Below are 27,144 nucleotides of genomic sequence, written 5' to 3'. Positions count from 1 at the left end.
GGACTTGAGTATTTTATTTACTGTTTTGAACCGTTAACTTGATACTGAAATAGTAGTTTATTTACGCGTGAGAGGATTTTTGTACAATTTTTCTAACTAATATATGAAACATTAACGCAGCATAACGCATGAAACGCAGCTAATAGCTGGGGGGGTTGTGCATCAATAATCGATTTAGAATCGAATCGTAGTCTCTGAATCGTAATCGAATCGTGAGGTGTCCCAAAATACCCACCTCTACAAACAAACAAACAAAAAAAACAGAAAAAGAGTTGTTTGAGAGTCTTCATCTTTTTGTTTTCTAATGTGCTAGGGAAGATCCAACATTTTTCCAGTGGCTCTAAGTAGATGGAATTTCCAACTACACATACTTGTGTGCTGTTGCCAAGGACATGGAAAAGGAATACCCTCTGCGGATGGAATCTTAAAACGTCACATGAGGAGATTAGGGCAAAGCTACAGTAGTCTGCAGCTGGAGTGGCTTGGTTTGTTTGGGTTCCTGACAGATCATGCAAAAGTGTAAATGCCAAAGAATGTGAGAATGTAAAACAGAGTATGATTAAGTTACCGAGCTTCCACCCTTAATAACGACTAACAATAAAGAGACAAAATGTGGTGTTTTAAACTTGCATATTTAAATTGTGCATCCCTTTTTCTGGCAAGACTTATGAACAGAACGGGATGCAGAAAGATTCTTGGTGTACCGTTATCTCTTTCACGTTTCGTGGACTCAGTGCATCGTGGGGTTTTAAAAAGTATTCATAAGCAATATCGGTTCCTGGCACGGTCGGATGAATGGTCACCGGGGGCGGCAAATTGCCAGGGGCGCATGCACGCGAGTGATTGTCAACTATTATAATGGGCGCCCCTAGAGTTGCAATGATGCCCCCTGCAGACCACAGTTAAGCCCCTTTCCTGGTAAATTCCTGCGTAATGTGACGCGGGATTTACCCGGGTCATGGCTTTCACACATGGAGAGATGTCCCGGGCAGTGTTGTCAATAGCGGCGCTAGAACATAACGGCGTTACTAACGGCGTTATTTTCTTCAGTAGTGAGTAATCTAATTAATTACTTTTCTCATCTTGGCAACGCCGTTACCGTTACTGAGGTGGGAAAGGCGTGCGTTACTATGCGTTACGATGTGGGTTGACTGACGCGACAAAAGTCTGAAAAAGACAGACTCACGGAGACGAGAGAGCAGAGCAGGTGTGGGGAGGAGGCAAGGGAGTGTGACGCCGATGCAAATGCGATGCTACTATGCTAGGTGGCTCTAATAATACCCGACTGTAGCTGATAGCCTACAAACCACGCCCACATGATGCTTCGGTAAATATCACATATATACAGAACTAGATTCAAATGACAGACACGGCGGCATTAGCAACAAGTATGATAAAGAACTAGATGCGTTAGTAAACAGTCGCCATCTTAAAGCAGGAGACTTCTCAGGAAGGCTCTGTTGTAGAGAACCTTCCTAGCGAACCTAAGTAACTTTTTATCTAAATATTCTTAAATCAGCTAAACTTAAATCTGTCTTTAAATGATAAAACAGTTTTACAACTTACACATGTCAAAAGTAGACAGAAGGGAACTAATGCAATAACGGGAGCAATTTTGACAACTAACGGTTGATTCACAACATTAAATGACTTCCACACATAGCAAAGGTTACTATCTAGTTATCGCAACATACGAAATATCCCTGTGTCTAGTTAAGTTTAGGGTAAAGAACTGGGCTAGGGTCAATTGTCCCAAAAACCCTTTAAACTTCACATTGTGTGACTTGTTTTTTAGTGGTTTTTTTTTTTTTTTTTTTTTTTTTTTTTTTGGAGGGAAAAAAAAAAAAACATTAAAATTATCACTTTAATCAAGTTAATTAATTACTTTTCACTGGTCCCGGCAATAACCCGGGGGACACTTTCACAGACTTGTCTGGTGTTGGCGATTCGGTAATCGGGCGGCTGGCGCAATTTTATACCTCAGACAAGATGTCATTTTTGGTCGGCATCGGCAACAAAATAGTCCAAATATTTCTAAAAACGGGTGATGGACTCTCTTCCTCGGCTCTACAATCCAGTAGCGATTTAATTTTGTGATGTTTTAATTTTGCCATTTCTCGTTTGCCATGTTGATAATTGTGATATTTTATGATAACTCATGAAAATGAAGTCTTACCTGACAGTAAATATGAACCAAGTATACGAGCTCCTTGGACTCATGGCTGTTCCGCGTCACTTCACTCTGTTCATCGCCGAGAGACAACTGGAAGACAACACAGTCGTTATTTAACATACATTGTTACACCATATAGTTGAAGTAACGAAAGTAAGATTTTCTTTAAACTATAAAACCATCAAAATCAAGAGTTTGGCCCAGAATCTGAAATTTGGAAAATACTGTAAAATCAATAAATAAAGAGCAATATTTTTTTCTGCTTTTTGACTAGCTTTAATGAATTTGGCTTCATACAAGATTGAAATGACTAAATGTCCTCTTGTGATATTAATTAAGAGTGACCCTCACTTTGAAACCCATATCTGAGAATATTACATCTTAATCAAAAGGAAACAGCTCATTTCCCTCATCATTTATATCACCCTCAATCAAAAGACAACAAAGTAGTGTGTCATCATGAAAAATCTTTTTAAGGGAGGAATGAACATCAGAACTGCGATGTGGCTGCGTTCCCAAATGACCAATCACATTCCAGCTCCAGTAAAATGTCAGTCGGCACCAGGGGTCGCGTTAACCGAATATTTTCCATCGTTGACCGATTTTTTAAAACGGTGATGGAAAAAACTGAAGTCCATCCTTCATTTTGACAGGTTGCAATTCACACCCCAGACCACAGGGTGGCGAGTGAGCATATTAATTAGCTATTGTCTCTCTTGATGCATGACGTCGTTGGCCTTACTCGGAAAAATGTCAAGGCAACTGAGTGTCCGAAGTTTCTTCAAAAAGCCCCAAAACGACGATGGTGTTGATAAAAGAGGTGAAAAAACAGGGACTGCACAAGCGGACACGCAATTCAAGTCCATGCGCACCAGGAGGAAGGTGCGAAACTACGTTCAGGCCACAGCAGGTGAACTGTTAATTTCATTGTTCCATATGCTACATATGGTAGGCTACCTACCTACTGGGGCCACAGTCAGCTGTTTTTGTCACTGCGGAAAAAAAGTTACATATTCATCTGCTTGATGTGTGATGGCACGGTGTGGATTCTCTGTTAAGCTTGTTTGGACAGAATATTAATTTAAAATGAATGAAGACTAAATACTATTGAATATGTTGAAGCGGTATGCAATGTTAAGAGTCTTGTTAGCTCGAATTGCTGTGTCTAGCCGCTGTAGCTCTGCTGCTCTCTGTGAACTCTCTATTCAAGCCGGAACGCGCGTGGCTCTTAAGTGTCTCTGTCACGTGACTGTGTCGTAGCCGCTAACGCGCTCGGCCAAATGGACACACAAGTACGGAAGGTGAATTATGCCAAACAAAGGGTCACCACAATGTCATTATCATCATTTTAAAAATTTAAGTGACGGGTAAAAATAGATTATGACCGGATTTTTATGACCCTGTCAGTCAAAATGACAGACAACGAAAAAGTCTAGCGCAACCTCTGGTCGGCACATAACTGACACCATGTAAAGTCTAATCTTGGTTTCATTGGACCGTAACAAAATCTCTTAAACATGGGAAAATGTATAACTGGTTTTATGAGACCGTATTACTGTTGCTCTTTTAACGTAACTGAATTTTACATATTTTCATTTTGTTTTTAATATAATTGAAGAATGAATAAAGGGATGATCAAACTTGGATGATAGGATTTTAATATTAACTCATTTGGTCCCAAAAACATATAAATATGTTCTATTTTTAATTGTTTCAGTGTCCCAAAGACGTATACGTTTTTTTTCATAAAAGACATCTCTGGGTCCTGATTCAACTGAGCTCCAAAGCACAAAGCTGAAAATCCATTTTAAAGCAATAAAACTGGCCACTGGAGGGCAGTAGCCCATTTGGTAAGACCCGCACCCCGATTCAACAGCAATGAATGGCCGGGCACCACGGTCGGAGCGCCGGTGGAATGATGCCAGGCGGCGGACGACTGAGCAGAACAACCGAGAGGACGCCCGTCATCCCAGGCGCTAGACGACCGAGTAGAACGACCGGGACCACCAGTACAGCAGAAGATGCCGTTGCCGTCCGTGCTGCTCGCCGAGCAGACCCCGCAGAGACTCAAAAAAATCCTCTTTATGAGACAGGCAATGATGAGGGAAAAGTTTACCCGGCTTTCGCGGCGACAACAGCGTCTGCTCGGCGACAACAGCGTCATCTCTCAGTTAGTTATGTGGAAATAAACTGTTACTTTGCTATCAAAAGTTCTATTTGTCTTGTTCTTTATGATATTTTGTAAAAGGAAAACATTATACAAATGTTTGGGATGTTACGAAAGCAAAAAATAGTTGTGTTAAAGTCAAAGTTATGTTCTAAATGTATGCTTTCACAAAAAACATACATTTCTCTGTTTCTTCATTAGATATTGGGAAATTGCTCAAACTAAGCTATTTTCTTATGCTGATTTCTAAAGAATGGAAAAAGATATGAACTAATTTTTCTGTTGAAAGAAGAGAGTCTAATCTTTCTTTTGGTGGGTTCCATGTTTATATAGCAATGCAACAGAATTTTCTGTGGGCCTCGCAAAATCAGTCAAAATCCAGTAAAACGGCCGGAAGCGAAGGGCCTTGCTCTGGTGAAAATGGCTCTGTTTCTCCATTAGATATTGGGAAATTGCTCAAACTAAGCTATTTTCTAATGCTGATTTCTAAAGAATGGAAAAAGATATGAACTAAATGTTTTTTCTGTTGAAAGAAGAGAGTCTAATCTTTCTTTTGGTGGGTTCCATGTTTATATAGCAATAGAACAGAATTTTCTGTGGGCCTCGCAAAATCAGTCAAAATCCAGTAAAACGGCCGGAAGCGAAGGGCCTTGCTCTGGTGAAAATGGCTCGGAGTGAGTGAGTTAAATAGAAGAGGATTAAAGTTTGGGGTAAGGAGGTTAAAGGTCGCAGAGGTCAGCACAGGAATTTTGCGATAACTTGTTTTGACCTTTTAGACAGGTAAGGCAATCAACCCTTTCAAATCTGACATGACAGCGGCGACGCGTTTACGCATGCGTGGACGTGTCCTGTGCGCATATAATCTTTGAAGCCTCGTCACGCTGTAATGACGTCACCCACGTGCCGCTGGTTGGTCTCGCTTGACAGTTTTCACTTAAAGTCAATCGACCATGTAAAACAGGAGATAATGTCATTTGAGTTTTATAGTTTTATTTCCCTCATAAATAAAGAATAAAATGCTGCATGGACCATGTGTTTATGTCCACATTTCCATCATTTCTTGTCCTTTTTCAAAACAAAGCACAACGAAAAACTACATATCCCAGGATCTATTGTGCGGTCACAAAGGTAGGACGTCATCTGAAAACCTTTAATACATTGCTGACCGAGGCGCCACCTAAAGGGAGCCGAGGTAGCGAGCGACGGCCGGTTGTATTGAACAAGCAACTTTGTGAAATATGCGGAATGAATCGAAAACCAAATATAGCGCAAGCAATTGCGTTATTTCCTTAACTCGAGGAAGAGGATGGGCCAGATTTGTTGTCGTTTTCTTCAGATGAGTCAGCGAGAGAGAAGAGTGATAGCGGTGCGCAAAGGGCGGAAGGAGGATGCCCCCCCCCTTCCCTGGAAATGTGGGCTGTGTGACGTAGCCCCGTGTCTTGTACAAGGACGAAACTGAGTGGCATCCCTGAAGAAATTGAACTGAATTGGCTTATTGTAAATATTTTTCTAAATATTTGTATGTTTAAGTTTTTTTTTTCCCAAAATCAGTCAATTCGTATATAGACATGCGTTTTTAAGAAACTTGATTGCAGGTATAATGCTTTGATAAGGTGATGGGTGCAAAACCTAACCTCATAAAGAGATGCTCCAAACACTTTTTGTGTTAGATGGTACTGGAAGAGGGGAAACTCCTGAACTTTTTACCCCCCATGGAAGAAAACGAAATCGCTGGTATGGGAATACTTCGGCCACAGTAAAGCTAAAGGGCCAACCGACATGTAAAACATGTTGCAGAGGGTGGCTGCCGAGGAGGCAATATCTCCAACATGATTTTGCATTTATACAAAATTAAAGGTCAGTAAATACTGTCGTGAAGGTTTCCTACCAGCTATGAGAGTTAACTCCAGCGTGTTTAGTGTGTCTAGCGGTAATCAAACATGTGGTGGGTTTTTATTTCTGGCAACTGTCTGTGTTGAGAAACAGAGTGCGAGTATAATACAAACATGATACGAGTCATACACACGTGCTTTTAAAAAATAAAAAAAAGAAAATATTGTTTTGATGGTAATAATGTTGAGCTGTGGCTGTGGTTTTAGGCTCACCTAAAGGACTACATTTATTTTAATTGTATTTAAAATATTCTATTCATTTTTTTAAAAAATTATTTTAACTTAACATTGTACTTATGTTCCAATTTGAAAAATAAAAATCCTGTTCAATGGAATTTTTTTTTTTTTTTTTTTTAAGATATCTCAAAGTAACATATTTTAATTGCAATCACGTGATACTGTGATATTTTGGCTTAAGCTTTTCATACAGTCTGAATATCAAACAGGCACATACCTACTAACAAGTTGAATAAATATTATCAAGGTTGAAAATGGTTCCTTGAGCATGCTTGGTTGTCAATGGGACATCAATTATACACATTTTGAACAATTTTAAATAGAGTTTAAGAACAGATTCAAATTTGGAATGTAAAAATGGAGGAATGGATGAATAATTTCTTCTTAAATATAAGCCTGAAGATTTAGTCTAAATAATTTAAACAAAATTTGTGCAAAAATTAACAATGTGTACCTTGAATGTTCTTTATGAGTGTTTTTGTCCGACAAAGCAGGGCTGGTTAGGAAGGTGCATTTATGAGATGTGACACTTGCCACGTTTACATGGAGCCAAATATTCCAATTACAATCGGAATATTTGTTCAAACCGAATAAATGTGTTCCATATAAACACCTCATTCGGAATGAACAGGCCCAAACCGAATGGAATTTCATTCCGATTCACAGGGGTGGAATATTCCTTTTCCCAAACCGATTAGAAGTAAAATTATATCATGTAAACAGGGAAGCGGAATGGTGTCTGGTTGCGTACTTTCTGAACATGCTCCGTACTGACGTGGTGACGTCACTAGGTGACGTAAGTAACGTCACTTGCAACATGGCTTCCAAGCACACGCACAGCGCACCCACACAACTTTTTAAATGAACGGCGTGTCATTCTGAAGTTTTGTTTCCACTCGAAAAGTTAAAACAGCAGCTGATCTGACGATCGATCTCCATGTTTTGCAACGTGACGCTTTGTTTTGATTAATCTGCGCATGTCAGACGGCAGTTGTCAAACGTCCTTTCGGAATAAAGGCAGACACATGTAAACGCTGGATCGGAATAGATGAAGTGACATGTAAACAGCTGATGTGAAATTTCCATTCGGAATGATTTGAATCGGTATGAATAAAAGTCAGCATGTAAATGTGGCTACTGAGAAAACAAGGATGGAACTTTTAGCTACAGCCCTTACTGCATTGCATTCTTTCTGCCAAAGTGGTATAGCCACAAATTCCAAATACACAAGTATGAATGTCAAAACGTTGTACAATCATATCACATCTAGTTTCAATCAATAATTCGTACAAACAAAACAGCTCCCTTAAATAAATGTCTTGTACTAATCTGGTTGTTTTTTGTTGAGTGAGTTTTTCTGCTGCTGCTGCTGCTGCGTTGGCTATCATAGGAAATTATGAATGATGAGAAAACCTTAATATTTGGGATCGAGTCCCATGCAAAGCCATCATAATGGAAAATGAAAAGAAACCGAAGCAAAAGGAACACTGTGAAAGTCATATTGATTTGACTTGGCCTTAAAAGGTGCTATGAGATACCATAGCAAGTGGCTTTAACATGACTGTAGACGATATTTTGGACATCAATCCCTCCAGAGAATACTTAATAGTGAACTAGATCCTAATTAGTCTTCCTTTCTAAGCTGCCTAATCTAATTTCATTATTAAGCGTTTTCTGTCACTTTTTCTTTTTCATGGATTTGTGTAAAAAATATAGTCTTCTATCGCTATAAAAGTCCTTGTTGGAGCATTTCACTGTACCTTTAACAATTACATACATCAAAATTTGTTTACCTCTGCACTTTCTGGGGGGTGAAGACTATTCATTGACAGCTGAGATCAAGCTAATTTGCTAAGTGCCTCTTAAATCAATAGAATGATACAAACGTGTCCAACTCATTTTATTGCTTACTTAGTCTATGGCAGTATATGTCTAAAAGTAGAAGAAAATTAAGCAAACAACAACAGAAAATGAAAAACCCTAATAAAAATAATTCAACTAGAAGTGTAGAGAAAAAAAATGCCAGCAGGTTGTCTCAAAGCTGCACCACACACTATTAAAAGTTACTCTAAAGATACACAGACATTTCCAGTGGTGCAGGAAACCATAAACACAAGACTGCTAGCAATTTGATCTCCAATGGAAATAACATTATGAGCTAGCAAGTGCTCCTTCTTGTGCCCAGTAGTTACTCTACATTATAATCACAATGAGATCAAATAGCACTGAAATTGTGCCTTCCAACAAGATATATTGTAGTGACGCCATCTTACGTCAGAAAATTGTTATTTATGTATAGCGGTGTGACAATATATCAAAAAGGTGATGTATCACTATACTTTGTAGCCCAAAAGGTTATCGATATGCTTCCGCCAAGATCGGATGTATCATTTTATAAAGGTGTCACTGTTTAAAAAACAAATTGCTACCTTCCATTAGAACAGTGTCTACATTAGCTCACAGGCTGCCAATAGCAGCCTGTGTGCAGCGTCAATGGCACTGAAATGAGAGCATTCGCATTCAGTCTTTTGTGGGCATTTACAGGTAACTTCATGTTCATTAGAAAACATATACAAGTTACCTCCTCTTGATTTTGAGTCATTTCCTATTCATTTGGGGGACATTCTTGAGTCACTCTTTTGTCACTTCCTTGTCAGTAACCCAAAATCAACTGTAAGTGACTATGCATAAACTATGGAAAATTGCATTTTCATTTCACAACAGCAATAAATGCATTTGAAAAAAAATAAAATACCTGGCACGGTAGAATAAATAAGTGATCTAAGCACAACAAAACAACAATACATGTTAACTAAATTACGATTGCAAAAACAATCATGTGAGCTTAAACAAAAACTTACAACCTTAAGTTGGTCTTAACAGGGAGCAGCCACATTCAGCTATGTTCGATGAGTTATGTCAAATTCAATGTTACCACTAGAGGGCAGTGTATCCACCCAAATCAATAAAACTAATTGTAACACTTTCAAAACAAATCATTATAACGCCTCTCTAGATAAACAAATCCTCGACACAGCAAAATGTGATTCTAGGGCCACAGCTATCGATAATTTTAGTATTCCATTAATCTAGCAAATAGTTTGAATAATTGAGTAATGGGATTAGGAACATTTAATGCGTTGGCGAATACATTTTAGATGTAAAACCAGGGCTCGCTAAAATTGCATTAAATTAAAACTACTTCAGCTAAGCCTCAAACGGTTTTAAAAAATCATAAAAAAGAATAAATGAGGATCAAAGTAAAACAAAAGAACAGTTGGCTATATTAATTAGCAAAAGTCCACTAGCTTAAATACTATAAAATGCCAACTTTTTTTTTTTTTAACAGTGCTCTTAACAAATCATTCAAACACATATTTCCACACAAAAAAACCTGCTCAATGTACCTCTAAACTAAATTACGAATGCATAAACAATCACATTAGCCTAAACAAAAACTTTGCCTTATGTTGGTCTTAACAGGGAGCAGCTGGTTCAGACCATGTTAGATGAGTTATGTCATATGCCTTGTCGCCACTAGAGGGCGGTGTGGCTGCCCAGACCAAAAACTAAATGCTAACACTTTCAAAACAAACCATCACAACGCCTCTATAGTTAAAAGAATCCTCGAAGCAGCAAATTTTGATTCGAAGCTTTTTTTCTTGTCAAATTACTCAAGTTAATCGATTAATTGTTGCAGCACTATTTGATTTGATTTTTTTTTCTAATTGACTTATTCAATTTAATCGATAAATCTTTGCAGCGCGAGTACATACATAACAGCAATAGTAAAAAGAACACTTTAGTACTCACTGCAATTTCAAGTTTGGGTTTCACTTGATTTTGACGTCTTAGTTGCCTCACTTTCCTTCCCCTTCAAGCAGTGGCGATTCACACCAACACTTTCCCCCTCCTTTAATGCCCGACACCTGTCTCCAGTCTCTGTTTCTCATCCCGTCAAAGAGTCTAGTTTCACCCGCCCGGAGCTCAAATCCAACCGGTAAATGTTAGCTCTCCTGATTGTTTCACAGACAGACCGAGCTCTGTGACTCATTTAGAGAAGGAAAAAATAATACTTGCAGCTTTAAAAAGTGTGAGGTCATATAAAAATGGTCCACTTCTTGGCTCAGGCAGCCATCCATCTATTGTGATGCCCAATCCTGATTCTTCTTTCATCATTTGCTTTAAGAATTTCCATTATTGAAAATCAAAATCTGGCCGATGAAGAAAAAACTTCCAGGCTTTCTTTCCTGCGGATTCTACCACGTGTGTTTTGTACCGTGCATACTATTCTCTCCGTACTTCCTTTCAGACTGGGGGTCTGACATGCGAGTTCACCCCTCCCCCTTCTGTCCTCATCTTTCCCTCCCTGGTTTGTACATTCCCAGGACAAAGAGCGAGGATGGATGGAGCGAGCCAGAGAGAACAAGTCCACGCAGGGAGAATGGGGTGAAAATAAAGGAAAAAAAGTGGGGAGGATGGGTGTACTTTTTTTGCTCCACATACACACTCCTCCCCTTTGACTGCCCTCTTGCAGAGCGTTCAGGAACTCTGTGCTAGTCTAAAACGAAATATCTACTGAGGGCTTCAAATTTGATTATTCCTGACACTGATGTAGGAAGCAGAATCTCGTGCAGCTGTTAGTTATGTCAGCAACTAATAAGACACTCCATTTTAACTCACAAGCAGAAGTGGGTAAAGTAGCCAAAAAAATGTTCTCAAATAAGAGTCTTATTACTTCAAAATAATACTCAAGCGGAGGTCGACAATATAAACGCCTTTGGCCCGGACATTCTTTGAAAACCGTCAGGGCCACCAGAATGCTCCAACCACTAGCCCAGGAAAATTAATGCATTAATGCTTTTTTTAAAAAAAGTATCTTTTTTCTAGGGCTGTCAAAATCATCGCGTTAAGGGGCGGTAATCACGTTAAAATATTTGACACATTTAACGCACATGCCCCGATCAAACAGATTAAAATGACAGCACAGTATAATGTCCACTTGTTACCTGTGTTTTTTGGTGTTTTGTCGCCCTCTGCTGGCGCTTGGGTGCGACTGATTTTATGGGTTTCAACACCATGAGCATTGTGTAATTATTGACATCAACAATGGCGAGCTATTAGTTTATTTTTTGATTGAAAATTGTAACAAATTTTATTAAAACGAAAACATTAAGAGGGGTTTTAATATAAAATTTCTATAACTTGTACTAACATTTATCTTTTAAGAAGTACAAGTCTTTCTATCCATGGATCACTTTAACAGAATGTTAATAATGTTAATGCCATCTTGTTGATTTATTGTTATAATAAACAAATACAGTACTTATATACCCGTATGTTGAATGTATATATCCGTCTTGTGTCTTATCTTTCCATTCCAACAATAATTTACAGAAAAATATGGCATATTTTATAGATGGTTTGAATTGCGATTAATTACTATTAATTAATTTTTAAGCTGTAATTAACTCGATTAAAAATTTTAATCGTTTGACAGCCCTACTTTTTCACATTAATTCTCATTGTTTCCGTTTTTTGATGACGATAAAAGCTAATTTGATAACCCATTTTTGCCGGCAGCTTTGAGCGTCTCATTTGGGTCAGTGTTTGTGTAATGTGAGGCTGAGGGTACATGCAGTGATTAGGACAAGAGAGAGAGTTCAATGCTACACTCAGGTTGGGTTGCTGAATCAATATAGTAATATTACAAAGTGTCGAGATTTAGATTGTCATTTGTGTTGTTAGATCCATTGTGTCTCCATCAGAGGTGAGTAAATGAAGCCAATTGTAGTTAGGGTAGGGCATCGAGCATCGATGGGAACCGGTTCTAACACTCCGATGCTCCCGGAATCGTTCGAATGTTTTAATTTCGATTCCTTGTTTCGATGCCCTGACCGCCGAGCGCTAAAAAATTGCTCGAGTTTAAAGACTGATATTCACATACAAGTTATAATTAGCCCTGTGAGAAGTTCATTTAATTAAAAAAAAAAAAAAACGTCGAGAAGTTAAAACTTTAATATAAACTATGCAATGTTTTGGACCCTGCATTTTTTTTTTTTTTTTTTTTTTTGAGCCTGCCTCTTAAGAAAATCGGAAATCGTTCGGAACCGGAATCAAAACGTGGAATCGGAATCGTTCAATTTCAAACGATGCCCAACCCTAATTATAATGTTTGTATTCTTTGTTGATCAGACGTTACTACTTAGCACTAGCCGTGTGCCCAAAAAGAAATTGATTATTAGATGCACGAGATTCGACACGTGACAATTCGATTACGATTCATAAATGTTCAAAAACGATGATTTTCCCTAATAACTTCATGACAGCCGCTAGTAGCGCAACGAAATTCAAGACACATCTGCCGCCCGGACACATTTATCGGACCCAAAACGTTATGATGGCTGCAGCGGAAGTCACTGAGCGAGAGATTACTCCAGTTCAAAATAAATTGGTGGATGAGACAGGCAGGGACCCGTTGGTCGCGCTTCGGGTCCTCTTCTGTGCGCAAGTTATTTTTTAGAGCGAGAGGGGAAGAGAGATCGTTTGTTGCTCCTTGTCTTTCAGTTGTCCATCAGTAGGTTCAAGTCGTGTTAAGTGGAAAAAGCCCCTAGTGTTTTGCGAAGTCCCGTGTGATCAGAATTGAATACACAAACTCTCTTGCAATGTTTAGCTTTTATTGTTGTTTTTGAGATGTTACTAGTTAGCGCTGAGCACTATGCTAATTAGCGACTTTGCTAATATGTACCGTATTTTCATGTCAAGTTGTGCGTTGTCTGGTGGTGTACAAAAGTTATTCCAGATGCAGAACGTTTAAAACCAGGATTAAGTACAGCAGTAATATTACAAACATGCAAAATAGTACAGAAATCTGTGAAAACAAAGTACATTGGTTAAAAGAAGTCTTATTTCTAAAAACACTTTGTTTGTTTCCAGAAAATGTGGAATTCATTCCAGCAGTGTAAATTGTATTGTATTGTTGAGAGGAATAAGTACTGCCTTTGAAACAGCTAATGTTTTCGCACCTTCTTGTGAAAAAGAGCATCTCAAGGTCAGCTGTGTGTTGTATAGGCATTAAGGGTGTAACGGTACATGTATTTGTATTGAACCGTTTCGGTACGTGATGCTCGGTTCGGAACGGTGGCGTACCGAACGATTTTCTGACGTAATGTAATCCTTACTTTTCGAGGCTGTGAGTCGATCGGGTTACAGTTTCTGTGTGTAGATTATATTTACTCTGCCTTCTCTCCTATAATGAGGACCAACACGGTAGGACAGTATAACCCAGAAACGTCAACGGCGCGACAACGTGGCCCCCGCGAGAACGCAGTGAAACGCAGGCGTTAAAGTCAATCAGCCAATGCACACCAGTCGCAGTGCGGCCGCGTCCCAGAAGCGGCTCAATGCGACACACGCGAAAAGAACGGCAGTTTATTATTTGACGCGAAACGCGGCATTCCTGCGTCAATACTACTACCGGTAGCTAGGATCGGGCCAGAAGTCACTTGTGTAAAAATACAGTGGATCCGGTCGATTTTCAAACTTATATGCAATCTTAACCTACTTTTTGAGTCCATCAGATCTCTTGAGTGGTAGATCGGGGCACAGTTGACTTGTCTTTGTTGATTTACTGCGGTCTTTTCTGCTATAATAATAAGCAACACGGTCCCGTGTTCAATACAAAACCCTCCTACCACAACAAAACAAGAAGGAACTAACATTCACATAGGAACTAAAGTTATACAACATAAAATATACAATATAAATGAATACTACATCACATTTGTAAAATATAAACACATAATAAAATTAATAATATGCCATTTAAATAAATTAAATTGAAATGAGCTAAAACACCTGTAATTAAATAAGAAGAAGAATACACAGATCCTGCTTAAACAATTAAATTTATTTCTGTGTGGCGCTTTAACTTGAGAAAATCGACCAATAAAGCTTTTGAAAACCATTCATAAGAAGAAAAAAAAGATTCTTTGAGGCATTTCATTTGTAAAATACATGTTAAAATCTTTGTCATTGGGATTGCTTTTCTCTTTAGCACAGGACTTCTTTTTTCAGAAAGAAAGCTGACCAATACGCGGGGTCTGAAAGGCAAATTGTTGTTGGATTATCTTTAAATACCCGCTACTTTTTGAGCAGAATTCTAGCATTGTATTGGCTAATGTTCCTATTGTTGAAAGCACAAAGGTGTGTAATAAACAACTAGCACATTTATATTTTGCATTTTGTTTTCTTACTGTACAGAAAATGAACCGAACCGTGACCTCAAAAGCGAGGTATGTACCGAACCGAGATTTTTGTGTACCGTTACACCCCTTGTAATTTGTGTTCCAGGCTGGTGCACCCCGTAAAGTTGAAATACGGTAACTGGCAAGCCTGGAGTGATTATGGAATGATTATGGATTTGGATTAGTTGCACTAGATTCATGTTTTTGCACCGTTTTGCCACACACTTCATTAAATCTACGAAAAAAAATGTTTTTCGTGATTATTGGGATCGACAACTGATTCGTTGACCTGGGCCAGTGAACTTCAAAAACCACAGCCAATGGCTAATTTCCCTTATTGTCTACCTTTTGGGGTTTCTTCTTCACAAATCTACTCAAGTAACAAATTATGGTGTGGTAAAAAAAAAAAAAAAAAAACTCTTACAAAACATGTCCCAACTGTGCTTTCAAGTTGAAATTAAATCCCTAAAAACGAATACAGTGCATTCCACTAGCTGTGATGACATATTGTGCCATCCACATATGAATTTAATTACATATAGCTATTGCTGGAGAGCTGAGTGGAAATGTATGCAAATGGTCACACCCACTGAGGAGGACACATGAGCCAGAAGAGGCCTGAAACCTGCAGAGGTCATTTTTTGTACTGAAAGTAGTTTTTTGCAAAAAAAAAAAAAAAAAAAAGTGAAATGCATTTTCATCACTGAAAAATGCAACATCATTTGATTAGAGTGGTTGCAGGAGAATCAAATAATTCTTGAACACAAATCTGCTTATGAATATCAAAATAATAATCCAATGTTGACCCACTTAGTTCAACACTGCACTCTGTTACGCCCGAGATGGGTGAAAGAGATACCAAAAAACATGTGACTTGACCTTCGAGAAATCCCAGGAAAGTCAACCACAAAGGGACATTGAGCAATCCTTCCATTTTGGCATGAGATATCTTTTAGCATTTACTTATTCATCACTACAGTAAAAATCTCCAATTTGAAATCAGTAGACTGCCCTCTTGAGTCATTCATGAATACTACGAACAACCTCCCTACATAACAACTAACAAACAGAAAAACAAGCTCTTCTAATTCTTCTGCTCTATATTGTAATGAGTTTATCACTTGTAGACGTCCTATCCATTTGAACTGGGAGGGTGGCAGCGAATGAACATTTGTTCATTCGCTGCCATCCCTCCCACTTCAAACAGATCGGACGTCTATGGCCGTCAGTGGCCGCCAATGCCAGACAATGAGTTAATTTTAGGGCATTGGTGAGAATAACAGTTGCAGCAATTGTACGAAAATGGAAAGGCTACACATGGTTGATAATCTACCTCAGACTGGGGCTCTATGTAAAATCTCTCCTCGTGGGGCATCTCTCGTGATGAGAAAAGTGAGGGCTCAGCCTAGAACTAGCTGGACAATGACCTGAGGAGAGCTGGATGCATAGTTTCAAAGGCTACCGTCAATAGAACACTCTGCTGCAATGGTTTAAAATCATGCATTGCTCAGAAGGTTCCCCTGTTGAAGCCAGTACATGCGAAGTTTGCCAGGGACCATCTGAATGATGCAGAGGGGTCATGGGAGAAAGTCATGTGGTCAGATGAGACCAATGTAGAACTTTTTGGTGTAAACTTTACTCGTCGTGTGTGGAGGCAAAAGAAAGATGAGTACAATCCTAAGAACACCATCCCCACAGTGAAGTATGGAGGTGGAAACCTCATGCTTTGGGGCTGCTTTTCAGCAAAGGAGACAGGATGACTGTACTTAGGGATGGGAATTGATACGATTTTTACGATTCCGATTCCATTATCGATATTGCTTAACGATTCGATTCTTTATCGATTCTCTTATCGATTCTAATTTCGGGAAAAAGAAGAACAAACATTTTGATTGGCATCAAGTTTGTTTAATCAGAAGTCACAACCTTACAAACTCACAACGAGGTCAAAAGAGGCCCAAAGCCTCAATGTTAACTGTGGCAATAAGTGGCAAATGCATTTTCATACATTTTACTGAAACATTTTTCTAATAGAAATAAAAAATATTGGTATATTTTGGCATATAGGTCGTTGTTCGGCCTTTGGCAATGTCCCCAAACTTTTTCCTGTGAGGGCCAAATAACTTTTCCCTTCTCTGATGAGAGGCCGGGGTCAGTTTGTAACAGAAAAAGTGTGACAATCGCAGGAGTGCGAAATGTAAAAAAATTATTGTTTTTCAGAAAGCCACAATCAAATAACCCTCTGTGGATTCTTCTCGGAACAAAAGTAAATAAAATAAAAATAATAATATAATATAATAATAACAAATAATAATAGCACTATTAGTTAAATAGATAATAACCAAATAACCCTCTCTGAGTTATTCACTGAAAAAGGCCAGGAAATAAATAACACTACTGAGGGAGAAAAAAACAAAAAAAATTCAAAATGCTCTCTGGAATTGTTCATGGGGCCAGACCAAATATGGAGCCGCGGGCCATAGTTTGGGGACCCCTGTTTTTATTTACCAGTATATTGAAATGCATGCCTTTTAGTTTTTATGGCGCTTTCACGCTCAAGTGATGGCACCCTTGCGCTTCCTCACGCGAAGAAGAGCGCGAAGAAGAAGAAATGCCGCATCCAAGCCAGTGAGCGAGTTAGTGAGAAAGGGAAACACTGCCACGAGCCTACGTTCTTTGTTAATGTTTGTAAAATATCCACAGAGCCAACGCCTGTATGTATCATCTTCTGTGTTGTTGTTGTGTGTTTCCACTCGCGATCGGACACTTAAATCCAGTTGTGTAGTGGTTTAAACGATGTGCTAATGCTAGCGAACGCATGCTAACTGTTTGTTATGACTGTGTTAGCAGCTAATCATCGCTGATTTACGTTGATGCGAACCTGTTTGTTATTGGGGACGAAATTGATTTGTTTCATTTCTATTTTTAGTTTCAAGTGATGGTTGAATAAAGTCAGCAAATCATACCAACGTCTTCTGCATCGTCATTTGGGAGTTTAGCTAGCTGTATAGCCAGGATTGAGCCTTAGCGTCTCGGTGAGGACAGTGCAGTCTATTCCCTCCCGATGCAGTTATTTCCATCTCGCAAAGACTGCAAGTCGCTTTGTTGTAATTTTTCCTCGTGAAGTGAAGACACACTTTCGAGCGTTCGAACCTACGTCATTGTTATGTTTACGGCGGCAACGCTCGTGCTAAACTATCGTAACCTTTCATTTCCACCCTTTTTCCTGGTGAAGTGTAGCCAAACTTTGGAGCGAGTGGTTCTTGGCGCCATGCTAGTTTGATGCGTCTGGACAACAAGACACGTCACGACGCAATATGCGTCTTTAGGGATCGTTAAAGGGATCGTTAAGGCTTTTTCATTGTGATGTCGAGGCCTCGAAACACTCGGAACCGGTTCTGAATTGGAATCGGATTTCGATTCCCATCCCTAACTGTACTGTATAAAGCAGAGGATGAATGGTGAATGGCCACTTGGAACAACAGCAGTGCTACGTCAGGATGCTTTTCATTGACTTCAGCTCCGCATTCAATACCATCATCCCCGACATCCTGGTGACCAAACTGCTTAACTTGGGCCTCCTCCCCTCCATTTGTTCCTGGGTCAAGGATTTTCTGATTAACCGCTCACAGTATGTTAAACTCGGCCACTACACATCCCATACCATCAAACTTAGCACTGGAGCCCCTCAAGGCTGCGTGCTGAGCCCGCTTCTCTATTCCTTGTATACCCACGACTGTACACCTGTCCACTCATCAAACACCATCATAAAATTTGCTGACGACACAACTGTTGTTGGTCTCATCTCCAGAGGAGACGAAACCGCCTACAGAGATGAGGTACAGCGACTGTCAGCATGGTGCTCGGAGAACAACTTGGTTCTGAATTCCACCAAGACCAAGGAATTAATAGTGGACTACAGGAAGGTGCCTGCCTTGGAACCGGCACCTCTCTGGGTAAACGGAGTACGCGTGGAGCGTGTAAAGACCTTTAAGTTCCTCGGCGTACACCTATCTGATGACCTCTGCTGGTCAGCTAACTCCTCGGCCATAGTGAGGAAAGCTCGCCAGAGACTCCACTTTCTGAGGGGCCTCAGAAGGAACAACACGGGCAAGGAACTAATGACTGCCTTCTACCGAGCAGCTATTGAGTCCATCCTCACCTACTGCATCCCAACGTGGTATGGAACCTGCTCGGTAGCGGACAAAAAAATCACTGCAGAGGGTGGTGAAAGCAGTGGAGAAAATTATTGGCTCCTCTCTGCCACCTCTGGAGGACATTGCTGCTGCGCGACACCTTAAAAGAGCTAGGAACATTATTAAAGACTCTTCCCATCCTGCCCATCACCTGTTTGAACTGTTGCCCTCTGGCAGGAGATATAGGGCGATGAGGTCACGTACAACTAGACTCAGAGATAGTTTTTTTCCTAGGGCCATCCGCGTTCTTCATACTGAACAGCACTAATTCCTCATGATGCTGCTATGTAGCGACTTTTGCACAATAATTTATTCTTGTCTTTTATTCAGTGATATATTTTAGTTGTGTGTTATTTTATAGTCTTGTGTTTTATGGTCCCACGGAGTAGCTTTCCAATTTCGTTGTTTGCTCTGCTTGCAATGACAATAAAGGAATTGAATTGAATTGAAATGTATCGAGATTTTGAGCCACTACTTCCTTTCATCAGTCATAGACTTGAAAATGATTCGTGGCTGGATCTTCCAACATGACAATGATCTGAAGCACACAACCAAGCTGACCAAGGAGTGTCTGCGTAAAAAAGCATATCAAGGTCCTGGAGTGGCCTACCCAGTCTCCAGACCTCAATCCAATTGAAAATCTTTGGATGGAGCTGAAACTTCGTGTCTCTCAACGACAGCCAGATAACCTGACAGATCTGGAGAAGATTTGTGTGGAGCAATGGGCAAAATCCCTGTTTGCATGGTGAATAACTGCAGAAAGAGTCTGACCTCTGTAATTGCAAACAAAGGCTTCTGCACTAAATATTAGCACTGATTTTCTCAGGGGTACAAATACTTATGAACCCCAGTAAATAACAAATAAATTATTGAAAAATCATGCAATGAGAGTTCTGGATTTTTCTTTTTGGATTATGTCTCTATAAGTGGAAATGCGTCTATGATTGAAATTTCAGACCTCTCCCTATTTTCTAAGAGGGTGAACTTGCAAAATCACAAGGGGTGCAAATACTACTGGTCCTCACTGTACATCAGTTTTCATCATTCACAGATAAAGCCCCTTTGCCTGGATTAAACAGTATTATATGAATACAATCATATATCGCGGTTTTGCTATTTTTTGCACTCTTAAAGTTCTTAAATAAATTAATAATAAATTAAAAATACAAGTAAATTTAACCACCCTAAATTTATAATGCAACAACAACAACAAAAAAACTAAAATAAAATTCTTAAGTGTTAAAGAATACAAAATAAAGGGAAAAATTAAGAATACAAGGATAAATGGGAATAACAAGGGGGAAACTCAGAAAAAACAATCTAATAAAATACTGAATGCAATACACTAATACAAAAACATGATGAGTCAACCAGTCTTCCTAAAAAGAGCTATTCAAGTCATTTGGTGAAAATGTCTTCTAGTTTTAGGGTTTAGGGTTTCAATTTATTGCAATATATATATATATATATATATATATATATATATATATATATATATATATATATGTATCCCAAACCCAGTCGCAATATACAATATATGTTTTTACCAATATAGTTCAGCCCCATTATACACTGCAAATTTATTCAGATAATTTTTCATAAATTTGGTCAAATAATTTTCTCCATCTTGTTTTGAGAAAGACTAATTAACAGATTAATGTGTCAGATTATTCCACTTACGTAACTACCGTATTGGCCCGAATATAAGACGGCCCTGATTATAAGACGACCCCCTCTTTTTCAAGACTCAAGTTTGAAAAAAAGACTTTTTGAACACCAGATTAATTGTTATACAGAAAAGAATTACAGTACATCTGAAACAAATGATTATAACAACATATTTGAGAGAAAAAGCATATTATTTTGCCTGATTCAAATCTTAATATCTGAACATTTAAATATGTAAACTAAAGTGCAATCACATTCGTAAATGAATGGCTTCTGGTTTTTGAAATGTAAATAAACCAATTTATTGTGATAAAACAACAAAATTGCAATAACTGCATTAACCATCAAAGTGAAGTCTAACTGTAACTGTAGTCTTGAAACAAATCTGAATAAGAAATAACATTGCAATAAAATAATGCAAACTGGTTAAACTTGAGAGTAGCTGAGATCTGTCATGACAGAACATCGCTTCAATGATATCTGGCGCCATCTAGCGTCGTGAATGGGTATAATGTCTAGACCGCGAATATAAGACGACCTCCACTTTTTCAGTCTTATTTCAATGCAAAAAACACTGTCTTATATTCAGGCCAATACGGTATTACTATTTGTTCTTTTTAAGCCCGTGTGTCTAAAAGTTGGTCATTTTTCACCTAAATCAAGAAAAATCAAAATAAAGTTTTGAACAATGTATATTCTTGAATTAAAAAAAGCTTGGTAGAAACGTTCTTAAGATTAAACAAGATAATTTATTGCGTAACATAAGTCTGTAAAACTTATTTTCAGTTAACTTTTTCTTTTTTCATGAAATCTGTATAAAATTTACTTGGAGCACTGGCAGATAATTTTACTTATTTCTAGTAGATTTACAGTGAAAACAAGCGAATTTAACTAGTTTTAAGGAGGTGTGTTTTTGCAGTATAGTAGTGTCTACGTTAGCTGCCATTGACAGCGCTAAACATCCAAATTCATTTGGACTGAATTGTACGTGTACAACATCAAATCATTCACAGCCCGTCTTTTGTGGGCTCCGACTGACGGCCATAGACGTCCAATCTGTTTGAAGTGGGAGGGATGGCATTCGCTGCCACCCTCCCAGTTCAAACGGATTGGCCGTCTACTAGACATAAACACATTCCAATTCACAGCAGAAGGATAAAAAATGCCTTGCTTTTTTCTGTTTATTAGTAGTTTTGTCCTATATCCTAGAATGACTTCCTAACAGATGCATAAAGCAATATCCGGTATACTTTTTATGTCTAGCCAGTGATGTTTTCTTTAGAAGTGGAGTTTGGCAACGCTGAAGAATTAAGGAAATTGCAGGCATGCACAGTTCAAAACATGAGGAAAAAGCAAGGGCCAAGCAATACTATTGCAAATATTTTCATAGTAGCCAAGCATGTAAGCGGATGCTCAGAAAATATAAGACTTTAGAAAAACAAGAAAGCTTGTACTCTACTCATTACAACAAGATAACTTCAAGAGCCAAAGGATTTATAGGCTCGCCACTAAATTCCATACAGAGAATCAACATTTTGGGGTCAATGATGCCAGTGTTTATTTTTAGTGCAACTTCCAATGAGTCATGTCCCCGCACTTGAGGAGCGCTGAGTAAGCTCGGTTTCTTTTGCAAATTAGCGACATTGTCAGTAACTTGAACAGCCTTGTGCAGGCTGCTGGGTACAAAATTGTAAATGCAAAAATAAGACAAATAGAGACAATAGTCAAATGAAGAAAGAATAGGAATAGAATAGAATAGAATAGAATAGAATAGAAAATACTGTTTAACACAAATAGACAACAGTTAATTCAAGAAGATTTTAAATCCACTGCCACAGAATATGTAAACTGTGATTGACGGAAGTTGTTTTGTTTAATAAGGGTGGAAAAATCACACATGGCTGAAAAAAGTTTGTTCTCGTGCCACCGACTTTTCAATAAACTACTGTATTTTAAGACAAAAAAAATATTGTGATTGATAGAACAATATGTCTAGATGCGGTCATAGCAGTTTCATCGCGGAATACGCACCAGTCTAAGGACACATCGCTTTTGTTTTAGCTCAGCCATAAAAACAAGGTAAGTAATCACATTTATTATTTAAATTTTCTATCACTTTTAGCTTAGAATCATTAATTGATGTCCAATATTTAGTAAAAAAAAAAAAAAAAAAAAAAACTTTAAAAACTTTTTTAAATTATTCGCTCGCATATTCTACACTTTTAAACAAATTACTTCACAATGAAAAAAATTGTGTCTGTTAATAGATCACCAGGGTTTCCCCTACATAGAAAAGATTGTGGCGCACCGCCACACCAAAATAAAAGCAGCCACGCATTGCAAATTAGATTTTTTTTTTTTGGAAACATTTATAGATAGGTTCTAATTTGTAATTTGTATAATTTAAAACGACGTCCAAAAGAATATACAGTATATAGTGGAAAAATTTGGCCAAATTTCAAAATTGTCCGATATGTATGTATGATACATCATTGGAAAGCTTAAAATCTCAATTTTCTGGGGGAAGAAATTTTTTCAACATGAGGCCATTTTTTAAAATGAAAAATTTATAAACAGCAAAACCCTAACTGGAGTCAAAAGCATGAGAGAGCATGATTAAAGACGCCATGATTTAAATGGGATATTATCGCGTATTTACCTCTTTTCGATTCAAAAACTCCATGTAGCATGTATCACCGAGTGTCAAGACACAGCTGTGAATGGCCAAAGCCGGATTTTTGGGGATTTCAATGGGTGAAACATGGTAATATAACAAGGGTCGCAATGCAGAAATCACAGACATCATGGAGTGGTTGAGATTTCCTTTTTTATATGTTTAGCCTTTTAAACTTTTTTTTTTTTTCAATTTGTCTTTGTTTGGATCATTTATTTATCATCTAAAATACTGGGGAAAATGCGACCGTAAAAAAAAAAAAAACTGAAAAAAATACAATTAAGCGATAGTTATGAGGTAGATATCTGGGACTTATTTACAGACACCATTTTTTTCATTGTGACGAAATTTGTTTAGAAGTTTAAAATATGCGAGTGAATAATTTTTCAGTCTTTTTTTAAATTTTAAAACAAAATATAAGACATCAATTAATGATTGTAAGCTAAAAATGACATTTTGAATAATAAATATGATTACTTACCTTCTTTATATGGCTGGGTTGAAACAAAAGCGGTTGCGTGACGTCTGTAAACAGGGGTTTCCAGGGTGTAACGGGCATCTTAAAAACAGTTCAGGGGCTTAATGCGCCATGAATCTGCTATTGCAGCATATAGACATATTGTTCTATCAAACACAACAGTTCTTTTGGCTTAAAATACAGTTTATTTTAAAGAGGAATGCAAGAGCAGAAACTCCTTTTTCAGTCTTGTCTGTGTTTTCCGCCATATATCTTAATATTTACACACTATTTGCCATAAGTCGTCTGAAATGGCCTGTCAAATACAAATTGTTCCTTTATACGCCTTATTCTGAAAATCACATCGATTCTCTTGTTAACTTGCACCTTCGTCGGCACGGAGTTGGAAATGGGGAGGAAAATCTGCAGAAAGGTATTTAAACTGAATGAAAGGAATTCTGGTTTAGGCCTGTGAAAACGACCTTAATATGGACATGGACATAAAGTTTAAGTTCTTTATGGCTTGTCTTTGACCGGATTAGTCGCATCTTAGCATAGCATTTGTCGGTTTCTGACGTCACTCGTTCATAGAGTTCATAATGATTGACGGGTCAGATTCGACCTTCAGTGTGCGACGCCTTCAAGCAAGGGACCATCCCACAATCCACATCAGTTATTTGCAGTCGGTTGCAGCAACACATTCAGCGATCTAACGCCGGATTTATGTTGAAAAAGTACGAAAGCTGTATTGCATACAATGAGGAAGAATCGTCTTAAGAGTGATTTGTTCGAGGATTCAAGATAAGTATTATATTTTTCGTACCATGCATGCATTTTGAAATATGATGAAAAAAAATCAATGGGAGAAATTAGCCGCTAGAGCATTGGCACTATACTTCGCCATATTTACGTAAAATAAATGCTACCTGCACGTTTTTTTGTTTTTGTTTTTCGCTTTTAACCAAGAATCAAGACTGTTTTAGGTCCATATCTATCAAGATTTCAGGGATTTAAGCATTTATTCACAAGAATTTTCAACGGAAAAAGCTCTTTGTTGTACTAAGGTGGCCGCCACAGTGACCTAACTAGCAGCACATTCGACATTTTTACGTAAAATAAATGCTACCTGCATGTTTTGGTTTGTTTTTTTGTGTTGCTTTTAACCAAGAATCGAGACTGTGTCCACTATATCTATAAAGAATTCAGGGATTTGAGCAATTAGTCACATGAATTTTAAACAAAAAAAGCTCTTTGTTTACATTTGGCGGCCTCTAATTTCCTTAAACTTGCATCATCGTTCGCAATATTTACGTAAAATAAATGCTTCCTACACATTTTTTTTATTTTTAACCAAGAATCAAGACTGTTTTACGTCCATATCTGTAAAGAATTCAGGGAGTTTAGCATTTATTCACAAGAATTTTCAACGGAAAAAGCTCTGTCTTGGAATAACACTGAAAAAGAGGGGGTCATCTTATATTCGCGGTACAGACATTATACCCATTCACGACGCTATATGGCGCCAGATATCATTGAAGCGATGTTCTGTCATGACAGATCTCAGCCACTCTCCCCATTCACGACGCTAGACGGCGCCAGATATCATTGAAGCGATGTTCTGTCATGACAGATCTGAGCTACTAGTTTAACCAGTTTGCATTATTCTATTGCAATGTTTTTCTTTATTCAGATTTGTTTCAAGACTACCGTTACAGTTAGACTTCACTTTAATGGTAAATGCAGTTATTGCAATTTTGTTGTTTCTGTTCCGTTTACTGACTATTTCACTTCATTCATTTCCTTTCATGGTCCGATATGAGTTCTTACCAAATGCGCTACTGCCCTCCAGTGGCCAGTTTTATTGCTTTAAAATGGATTTTGAGCGTTGTGCTTTGGAGCGAACTTGCATCAGAACCTAGAGACGTCTCTTGTGAAAAAAAACGTAGAAAACATATAAATACGTTTTTGGGACACTGAAACAATTAAAAATAGAACGTTTTATATGTTTTTGGGAGCAAGTGAGTTAATATAAGCTTCAGATTTGACACCCAGGTATCACTATATTTGTTGTGTATATTTACCTCATTTACTGCCATTGACAGCGATAGATGTCAAATCCATTTGAACTGGGAGGGATAGTAATAATAATAATGCATTTTATTTATGGCATTGAATGATCATGTTTTCAGTGCCACAGACCGTAATAGACATCCTATGTGTTAATTATTAAATAACAATAAAGCAGTTAGTATTCTATGTAGGTTATTGATCTGTTTCCTTAGTATTGGAAAATCGTAATATGCTGTCAATGGACAAGAAGTTCTGGTTTGCCTATTACTTTCAACAGCAGCCACCGAGTTAATCATCAATCTCATATATTTATATGGATTTGCTGTCATGATGCTTTCCCCCAAACCATAACAAAATGTGGTCAGTAATAAAAATGAGTTTGACAATCCTGCTTTTGGTAAAATGTAACTAATAATACTGTATGAAACCGAACAAGGGCCCTTAAATTGAACCGAATCGAGGCACTTTGTAATATCGGCAAATACTGTATAACTGTCCATAGAATCATGAAATTGGTGATTTACAACCCTATCTGATAAATGGTCTCATTTCACCACCCAAAAACTCTCAATAGATTTATTTCTTTATTTTTCAAGCTCAACTACCTTTTATGAGAGAAGTAATGTTTTCCAAACATTCCTCCAAAACTCTTTTTGGGAAGCATTTATTCGAGCAGAAAACTCATCAGTTAAAATGGCAGTAAAGGACAGGAATGTTTGTCAAGTGAGAAAGAGTACAGGAAAAGAAATTAGATCAGTTTAAGTGGTATTGCGCCTGCAAATTCAATTGCTAGAATGTGTGAATGCACTGGTGTTGTTTCTTGCTGACTAGCTGCGTGTAAGTGGAGTAGGCATACCCTGGGAAGAACATGGTGATAGGACAACGGCTAAACATAGCCTACACACAGACAGATGTTTGGAGCATGGACATAAACACTATTCAATACATTTTGTTTTAATATCTGATACTGCTCGGCAAATGCTTTAGCCTGTTAACCAAAATATCAGCCTGTTCTCCCAAGGGATGTTTGGGTACAGTTTTCCTCCCACAGGCCAAAAACCTTTGCCTTAGGTTAATTATCAGAATTTGTGAATTGTTGTCTGTGCCCGCGCTGTAATTTAGTATTTTTGCTGCGGTGCCGATCACAAAGTATAGACAGTGTAAGCAGAGATGGTTAGTAACACATTACATTTAATTGAGTAACTTTTTGAGAAAAATGTACTTCTAAGAGTATTTTTACCAAGCCATACTTTTCACTTTTACTTCTCCATCAGAGGGGGGTAAATCAAGCCAATTGTATTGTCTATATATTATTTGTTGGTGAGACATTACTACTTAGCACGGAGCACTAAGCTAGTTAGCGA

The 27,144-nt window shown here is 38.1% G+C and overlaps 1 protein-coding gene across 4 annotated transcripts in view; it reads right to left on the bottom strand.

Annotated features, from left to right (window-relative positions):
* The window catches only part of arhgap32b (Rho GTPase activating protein 32b), a 232,415-nt gene that overhangs the window by 103,322 nt on the left and 101,949 nt on the right, over positions 1-27,144 (bottom strand). For 3 of the 4 annotated variants that reach the window (XM_057820954.1, XM_057820953.1, XM_057820955.1), the window contains exon 6: positions 2,177-2,263. In XM_057820954.1, the coding sequence (XP_057676937.1) occupies positions 2,177-2,263 (87 nt within the window). Of the gene's footprint in view, positions 1-2,176; positions 2,264-10,282; positions 10,325-27,144 lie in introns of those variants that run through there. The other variant, XM_057820956.1, reaches the window with a different exon arrangement.

Source organism: Corythoichthys intestinalis, chromosome 18, assembly GCF_030265065.1.
Source record: "Corythoichthys intestinalis isolate RoL2023-P3 chromosome 18, ASM3026506v1, whole genome shotgun sequence".
Classification (NCBI taxonomy): domain Eukaryota; kingdom Metazoa; phylum Chordata; class Actinopteri; order Syngnathiformes; family Syngnathidae; genus Corythoichthys; species Corythoichthys intestinalis.
The sequence above is the reverse complement of the archived record's forward strand: the minus strand, read 5'-3'. Positions and strand labels throughout refer to the sequence as shown.